At 54.0% G+C, this 8990-nt stretch overlaps 1 protein-coding gene across 1 annotated transcript; it reads right to left on the reverse strand.

Annotated features, from left to right (window-relative positions):
• Positions 1 to 878: 878 nt before the first annotated feature.
• Positions 879 to 5613, reverse strand: TGME49_268210 (AGC kinase; the record flags this gene model as incomplete). Its single annotated transcript, XM_002365487.2, has 8 exons — positions 879 to 1604; positions 2005 to 2051; positions 2505 to 2638; positions 3198 to 3340; positions 3512 to 3644; positions 4326 to 4477; positions 4819 to 4941; positions 5524 to 5613. 8 exons carry the CDS (start codon positions 5611 to 5613, stop codon positions 879 to 881), a joined length of 1548 nt encoding a protein of 515 aa, XP_002365528.2.
• Between the last annotated feature and the right edge of the window lie 3377 nt (positions 5614 to 8990).

An 8990-nucleotide genomic window follows, 5' to 3' on the forward strand; every position in this document is an offset into this window, starting at 1 on the left:
AGTTGCGCACCGCACGGAAATGTACAAAAACAAGAAATGGCTTTCACACCCCGCAGTCGAGCGCAGAAAACTCTGCAGAGAGCGGTCGCCATTTCTTATAGACCGGGGGAGACGAAGCCGGTACGGAGGACCTACCGAGGGGATTCAGAAGCTTGAGAGCGTACACGCAACAATGTGCAGTGGTTGGGGAGGCGTTCCACTTTCTTTCATAGACAGACTGATCCGTGAGGATGCGGACCTCTCAATCAGGTCACTTGGCATCCGTCTGTGTGTGTTTCTCTCTTCCCGCTTGTGTGCCTCTCGACGTCTCGGACTGGGTCTCGAGTGAGTCCGGAGATAGAGATACGCTTGGTTTTTTCCACCATGTGGCGCATGCAGCAACTGAGCAACAAACGCGTTGGAACGGCAGGTGAAAAAACCTGTTTGACAGAGACGCATCCTTAGAGGTCAGTGTGTGGATCGAAAGACAGCTCTTCGCCTTTGGAGAGGTCTCGCGTCGAGTCAAAAAACGAGTCAAAACGCATACGCAAGCAGAAAAGCAGAAGAAACACAGGAGCCGATCTACGGGTGGACGCGGTGAAGCGTCTGCGTTCAAGTGAGAAGAGAAAGAGCGAGACGAAGACAGGGAAATGCCGCACCACGCAAAAAAAAGCGAGTGAAGGAGACTCAGCGAGACAAAGCAACAGTGCAGCCATCATAGAAAGTTCTTCGAACGGGTGTTAACCTCTTGAGCAACATAGGATCACACATCCTGCAGATGTATCTTCTGAATGTTGTCTCATCCCTGGAAGGGTGGTTTTTCTTCTTTCCTGGACTCAACGGCCTCCGCCCATTCCCTCCTGCGCCTCTGCGGACTGCCAACCGCTTGTCCAGCTCTCTCAGTTCTCTTCTTTCTCCCCCTCTCCTGCACTTCTTTCTTCATTCTCGGCGTCTTCCTCTCGTTCACTCGCGTCCGCGCTGACTTGTCTTCTTTCGCTTTCCTTCAGCCACTGGTCAGCGAGAGCGTCTTGCCAGTTTTGCGTCTTCTCTTTCTCATTCGCAGCGTCTTGCAGTCGGTCCAAGAGCACTCTGACGAAAGGATGGTCGGAGCTTTGTGCTTCTTTCTTGAGTGCTTCTGGAATAAGCTTGTCGATGAACTGCGTGTACCGCTGCTTCGTTGCACTTCGCCTCTCTCCTGGCTCCTTCTTCTCGCGTTTCTCTGCTGCGGCGTCAGTCTCGGCGCTTCCTTCCTTCCCTGGCAGGAGAACTCCGTCTTCGTCTTCTTCCTCGACAGAGGGCAGGCGCTGTGCGTGGACAGCTTCTTCTCTCACGCGCTCGCGCTCGCGCTCCTCCTGCTGCTCTTCCGCCTTGACCACGTTCAGAAAAAACGCATGCAGAAGAGCGCGGAAACAGAGGTCTTGGAGCAGAGGCACGGGGGCGAGACTCCTCGCCAGGGAAGGAGCGAACTTGGTCCGGAGAGACTGAAGGTACGGGTGATTCAACACCTCGGCGATCCCCTTTTCGCGACCCAGGCGACAAGCAGGATCCGCCGCCAGCAGCTCCTCCACCAGCGCCCGCGCACCCGGCGGAAAGTGCGGCGGGAAGTGGAGGTTGCGCGCCTGCACCTGGAGAAAGGAAACGAGGCGTCAAGCCGGAGGCGAACGCAAGAGAAGAGAGAAGGTTCAGGCGGAACAGCCAGAAGAAAAGAAGAAAAAGAAAGCGAAGACGAAGAGAACGAGAGGCCAACACAGCGGAAGAGACAAGATGTACGCAGAGGACAAAGAAGAGAGGAAGATGCCCGCGAAGCAAAGGACGAGACGAAGAAGAGACAAGGGAAGGAGGGGAAAACCGAGGAAGCAGGAACGAAACCGAAACGACGTAAAAAACAGAAGCGAGGTCGACGAGGAGGAAGGAGTCAGGCGAAGCACCACGGAGGCGGAGATGGAGAACGAGAAATGGGTGTCAAGCATGCACCAGAACGAGGGCAAAGAACACAAGAAACAGGACTGAGAAGCCATTTCTGACCTTGAGAAAAACGAAGTAATTCGTGGATGCGTCGAACGGTGGGTTGCCTGTGAACAGACGCCACGAACTGTCACCCTCGGTGTTGGACGTTTTCTCGACTTTGTGCGTTTCTTCCAACTGCAAACCGAAGAATCCCTCCGGTCTACCCCGCGCTTGCGGTTCGTCTGTCCTCTGTGAGTCTCGAGCAAGGAGACTCAAAATCTCTCCCACAGCAGCCTCCTCGCGTCCAGAACGCCTGAATGCGCGTTTCCCCCGCTTCTCCACAGATGCTCACGAGAGACGATAAAAAGAAAACTGAGAAGCAGACGGCCAAGAACGGACAGACAGAAGAGAAGCAGTCGAGGGGGCAGACGTGCGCCGAGGACGACACGAAGGACGAAACCTCGAGAGAGGCAGACGCCGGCATCATCAGGAGAACAGAGGGAACTTGGCCGTCGGGAAACGAGGAAACCGGCAAATAAAGAGCATGAACTCTGTGCGATGATTCGTTTCTCAGTTACCGGCAAGAATCTGGTAGATGGTGCATCCGAGACTCCATAGATCTCTCATTTTCCCGATGTCTTTGTTTTGAATCGCCTCAGGAGGCATGAACTGTGGGGTGCCGATGTGGTGCGCGAACGAGACGCGGGCAGGCCTGGGAAGAGACACCACAGCGCCGGCCGAACGCGCGGAGCCTGAGGCGACCCAGCCTTTTCGAGTGTTTCAGAGAGAGCCGGAACGACTGGATCTCAGTGTTTCGGCGGCTCGCAACTTCGCAGGACTGCGCTCCGCCACAGCTTGAATATGTCAAGGCGCGTTTCACATTAAGACTCGTCTCTCCACTCTCCAGATTCCCCCTGCTTTCCGGACGAGTTCATGCGTAGGTGCAGACAAGTGACGAGCAGCGACCTGCCTCAAACGGTTCTGCCAGAGGCCCTCAAAGCAGACACCGAAGACGGCGAAAAAAGACGTTCGCTCTTCCTTCCGCGCGCATGCTTGTGCCCTCCTGTACGGACGGTGTAGGAACTCACCACGCGCGCCTACTCGACTGCAGCTGTGACGCATCACTCTCGTGGAGACGACTGTGAGAAAAAGACTCTCGTGTGTCAGAGGGTCTAACGCCAACGCAGACTCGCTTTGCGCCGCAGATCCTGAGTGAGAAACGATTCCTCCCGCCTTTCTTCCCTCGTCAACTGGGCTGTGAGCAGGCCTACACTTTTCTGCCGCATCCTGCGGCCGCAAGGGGGGACGGTGAGCCTAGGACCGGCGCCTGGACCTCAGGGTGCTCCGTGTCTACTGCAGTTCCGAAGTCGATGAGCTTCAAGTTTCCGTCGCGCATGACGACGATGTTCTCCGCCTAAAAACGGAGAGCGAGCGAAACAGAAAGACGTCCAGAGCACACGAGACGGAGGAGCGGCCGAACGGAGAGACAGACGGCTGCGACAGAGAGAACGAGAATGAGAGAAACAGACAGAGAACGGGGCGAACCTATCGCGAGCACAGGAGGAGAGGAGGAGCATATGCTTGCCTTAATGTCTCGGTGGATAATTCCTTTGGAGTGGATATACTCGACCGCGGAGCAGAGTTGAAGGATGTATCGAGCAGCGAGGTCTTCTGTCAGAACGCCGCCGTGCATGAGCTGCTCCCAGAGTTCCCCGTTTCTGCGCAAGAACGCGCCACAGAGAAGGCAGTCTGTCGAATCCTTTCAACTGCCCACGAACGGCAACCTTTCAGTCCCTCAGCGGCGAAGGAAACAGAACGGATTCCTTGCTTCGAGGCTCTTTCAACAGACGGCGGGCCGCAGGTCGGAGAAACGCTCCTCGACTTGACTAGGGAAGGCCAGCTTCCAGATCCACAGAAATCCCCTTCTTCGCACACAACACTAACTCGAACGCATCCTCAGGTCTCTGGTGAAACGAAACGCGCAGGTTGACCGAAAATCCACCCAGAGCGAGCAAAAGCGAGGCGAGGACCCTCCGAGCTCCACGGAGGAAGAAACCGCAGCGACCTCCAAACATCGAAGAGTGGAGAAGCAGCAACGCACCGAGACACGAGCTCCTTCAATTTGACACACTGCACAAACTCTCCGCTCGCGACATGCAAGACGCCCCGCGCCGATAAGCTCACCAGTGAAATGCATACCAGAAAGCATAAGACAGTCTCCCCGAATCCGCTTTCGTCCATGTTGCCAGGCAGATAGATAGACACAGCGAGGTACAGAGAGATATGCAGGGATACAGAAATGCAGATGGATAGACACAGAGAGGTAGAGACAGATATGCGTCTTTTGGAAGATACGTCGAGGAAGACCGCCACAGAGATAAAGTGCGTATCCCCCTCACTCGGCGAGTTCGTAGACGATGCAGACTCGAAATTCGTCTTTGAAGGTTGCGACCATTTTTATGACGTTAGGGTGCCCGGGGTCGTTCAGTCGCAGCATGCAGTGGCGCTCCATGAGGACGTCCTGGATCTTGTGGAGTCTCATCACTTGTTTCTGAGAGGCGAAGACATCGAAGACAAGGCGAGGATATGAAGGCGTCTTTAACGGAGAGCATGCAGAGACGTCGTCCTTCCGACCAGAGTGCAGACGAGCGCCGATGCAGAACATGCACTGTAGGCAAGGTATCTGTCGAGTTTTGAGTTGTTTTCTCGATTCTGGATGCAGGCAGACGACGTGAGGCGACAGGGAAGGCGGACGGCGGGGACGAAGCAGAGACGATGAAAGACGAGCAGAAGAGAAGCTGTCGCACAAAGGGCAATCCTTTCTGAAGGAGTTAAAAAGCGAAGCGAGGAAATGGCTGGCGCGTTTTCCAGTTTTTTCGTTCGTGTTCTCACTCGGTCGAAAACCTTAAGCGCGTACGCCGGCCCCGCTGGATCGCTGACGAGCGTCGCCTCGAAAACTTCGCAGAAGTTTCCGCGGCCCAGGAAGCGGTCCAGGGAAAAATGGTCGAAGGAGAACTGCGGAGATCGAACCAACGAATGGAAAGAAACGAGAGAGGTGAAAGCTGGACAGACAGAGGAAACGGAAAAGAAGAAAGAAGGAAAACGGCACACAGAGGCGAGAGGATGGAATGCAGAAAGAGAGAAGAAGAGAAAAAGGGAAGGGAATGTTTGACGACGAGGGAAGTCCGGAGAACACAGACGCACCTCCAGAGTCCGCCTGCGCAGTTGCGTTGCAAAAGAACGCCAAAGAGAGGCTTTTGAGGAGAAGAAGAAAACGAGAGAAAACAGACAAGACGGAGAAAGCGTGATCAGAAGGTGCAGCGGGGAGACGGGAGGCGAAGAGAGAAAGATGCACGCAGAGAAGAAGACACAGGACCGGGCAGGAAAGAAAGTGAAGGCCGCATCCGCGAAAATCAACAGGGTCGGCGGGGAAGAGAAGAACGCAATCGACGAGACCGCACGAGGCGCACAAGAAGGAACAAGAGGAGGAACAGCAGGAGCAAGAAGAGCCATGGAGCTGCGAAGGGGCGGGAGGCAGAAGAGGAAAGACGTTGCGTTGAGGACATTGAAGTCTGTTTCGTCATGTGAGAAGCGTACCTTTCCATCATCTTTGAGACGAGGAGGAGCCTTCGCGACCGAGAGTCGCGACTGGCGAGACGAAGAGGACTCGAGGAAGCCTGCCTTCATCGCCAGGAGTTGAAGAGAAGATGCAGGGAACTGCGAGGCGATGGTTCGCTGGAAGAGAGACGAAAGGAAGACGAACAAGAGACGAGCCACAGAGCTCGGACATCTCCCTTCTCTTCCACGAATGGCGCCTGCCACCGGGAAGAGCGCTGGAGAGAGGCAGAATAGAACAAGTGAAAAGGAGAAGAACAAGTGAGAAAACAGGAGCGCTTAGGATCTCCAAACGGCGAGGGAGTCCGCGAGAGACAGGGAGGGGGAAAGCAGAGGTGACTTCAGTGGTTCGCATCTATCAGCGTGTGTACAGAGTTGCAGGCGAGAGTTGTGGTAGAAGAGAGGCACTGGCCTCCAATCAAAGAGCTCGCTCGGTGAGTTGTCGCAAAGAACGACGGACACAAACTTTTCGTGGAGTCGAGCCCCCAAGAGGAAGCTGGAGACTGCGGGAAGCAGTCGCTGCACTGGACGAAGATGTGGATTAAAGGACGGAGAGGAACCCGACGAGAAAAAGCAGTGAAAGAAGGGGAACTGCGTCATCGACATCTGCCCGGGTGAGCCCAGCGATGGACTTGTGTCCTGAGAAAAGCGCTTTCTTTCTGCGTAAAGAAGCACAGCGTATCGTGACGCGTCGTCGCACTCTCGCTAGCGGCCGTTCGCAGGAGAGCAAGGAGAAACAGAGCCTTGCAACAGAGACCCTATAAAGACTCAAGGAGGCCTTTTCGACGGGAGAACGCGAGAAAAGAAACTTCTTCTGGTCGTGGTTCTCCGCCTGCTTCCGAGCTTGCCGCCAGCTGACTCGCACACAAGGAAAGCTCACAAGACAACCTGTATAATATCGACTCCCGAACTCGGACGGAAGTAGTTTTTCAACACAGAGAGCCGTTTTGGCCGCCTTGAACGGAGTTCCGTTCTAGAATCCCTGCGCTTTCGAGGCCTGCAAGACTGTGTTGCCGAAACTCCTCTCGTGCTTAAGGCTGCCACCGCGAAAAGAAAGCAAATCTGCGTCGTCTCATCCGTAGAGAGAACGGTGAGGAATCTGAAGTGGGCAGAGGAACGCGAACAGCGAATGTCGACGCTCAACACCTCGATCTGCCAGCATGCCCAGTTCACCCATCCGCAGCAAAATGTGAAGTCGATCAGCATCTCTCAGTTCGTCCACACACCTGCACTGCGACGCGCGTAGAGCTATGCCGGCAATTTCACTACTCTCCCTATATACATGCTCATATACATATTACATATATATAAATACATACATCTAAAATCTGTATGTACTTCTCTTAGATTTACGTTTGTTCAGCGTCGACAGCATGCAGTTACATGTACTTTTTTTTTCGACGCTAAAGGACTGTTCTGTCCAGCATGCGCAGTTGTCTTTTTTCGCTCTGAAGTTCTGTCACGGTCGACGGAATCTGATTTTTCTCACGAGGGACACTGGCAGAGCGGGAGACTGGGGTCGACGCTTTTTCTCACGAAGAATTTCTTTCTCTGAGTTGGTCGAACACTGGTGGATGTGTCGCATGCGTTGAGTCTCTCTAGGAAAGCCTTTGAGGAGGCAGACTGTGCGTTTAGTTTTCTCTGTCGCGGAGCCGAGCGCCGTGCTGACGGGCAAGACTTGCCAGCTTTTTCGTCGGCGTAGAAAGGCATGCTTGCAGAAAACCAGACTTTGTTTTTTTCGCTCGAGGAACAACACAGAACCGCAGAGCACGTGCTTAACTGCTGCGAAGTCTCTGCTCGTAGGGTCTAGAAAAGCCGTATAAATCTGCAGAGTCCGCTGTCGAATGTCACGCTGCAAGCTGCAAACGAATGACGCCTTCGCTTGAACTAAAGAATCACGCGGCAAAGCGCAAAGGACTGATGGTGTTTCCATCTGTCCACGTTAGACGCTAGCAACTCCCGGCTGGAAAGAAAACATCCCGTTTCTTCTCTGAAGCACTCTTCCCTCTCAACGGGGGTGGAGAGTTGCTGGAACTCCCGTGTGGCAGTTGCCGAGGGAACGCTGCCCCTGGCCAACGTTGCCTTGTCGCCCGCAGACTCTCACAGTCTGTGCAAGCCGCCAGCAGCGCCCTTTGGGCGAGCTTCTTCTGTGTAGGAGGCAGCAGTTCAACTGCGTTCCACGGTGCCCCCTATGAGAAGCGACTTTCTCGCAGTTTCACGAGACGGTCAGGTTCGACCGGCCTTCCTGGCTGCTCCGAAAAAGGGGGCATTCGCCACGAGATTCCCCGGTCAAGCGCGGGACCGCGACGACATTCCAGGTGGACACTGGATTGTACTGAATGCGTCACGAGCGAAAATCTTTGTACAAATGGTTGTCGACTCCGAATGGTCTTTGCGAGCTAAACACACAAAGCGTCTATACTGGCGACGGACGGTTTGACAGAATCTGCGAGCTCTCCGGAAAAGGCAGAAGCACCGCTCTGGACGCGCGGTGTGTGAGCTTTTTAGCCATTCTCCTGTCACGATCCCTCTTTGTTGATGAACGTTCCGATATGCGTCCGGATAAGTTTGTTGTCGTATACAGTTTGATGACTGCTTCGCTTGCCCCCGTCGTTTCCCTTGCTGAAGATAAGTTCCATCTTTCTTGTCGCGTCCGTCCCTGCAGTGTACTCGCTCTCCACATAAGAGACTCTTCTCTCGGAGAAGCTCGAGATGCCACGAGCGGATTGGTGCCACACCTGAGCTCGTACTAGTTAGAGCATTTGCTTGTCGATCTGGGAGCTCCGGTTCTCTCCAGTCTCTGGTTCCGCAGACAGGACTAGCTACAAGCCTTCTCTGACAGGATGCGCTACGAGGGGAACTCCTCGTGCAGATCTAGAAGGTCTTTGTTTTTTCCTGACTGGAGTTGCAGCCTGTTATAGCTTGGTTAAAAGAACTCTCAGCAAAACTATGCGTCGATCCGGGGCCTGTGAGCTCACGCTTCTTTTCTGTGTGTGCAGAGTGTGAAGAATCACAGGGGCAGTGGTTGAGATGACTGCAGGGTTTTCTTCTGGGAATTCCTTGTTTCGCAGTTTCAGCGAACCAGTGAGGCGACTGCTGAAAAAACCTTGCACTGAGCGCGGCACACAGGAAGGAGGGAAACATTCATAAACTGCAGGGGCCTTTAGTCTAAACGGATCTTCGGAAGTCGCTCTGGAGGTCACAGAGGAAATGTTGCCCCGCACGAGGGCGCATCCGACGGAGCAGAAGGCGAAGAAGTGAGTGGAAGGGAATGCACAGTCACTCCACTGGGAACGCTGCACTGCTTTAGAAGCCCGAAGATAAGAGCACAAGTAAATTATGCCCGAGAAAAGTCTCCGATACAGGTATACACAGGCACATCGACATGAGCAAATACATTTACATATATATATATATATGTATATATCTATATCTAACTATGCATATAG

Source organism: Toxoplasma gondii, chromosome VIII (genome assembly GCF_000006565.2).
Source record: "Toxoplasma gondii ME49 chromosome VIII, whole genome shotgun sequence".
In the NCBI taxonomy this organism is placed as follows: Eukaryota; Apicomplexa; class Conoidasida; order Eucoccidiorida; family Sarcocystidae; genus Toxoplasma; species Toxoplasma gondii.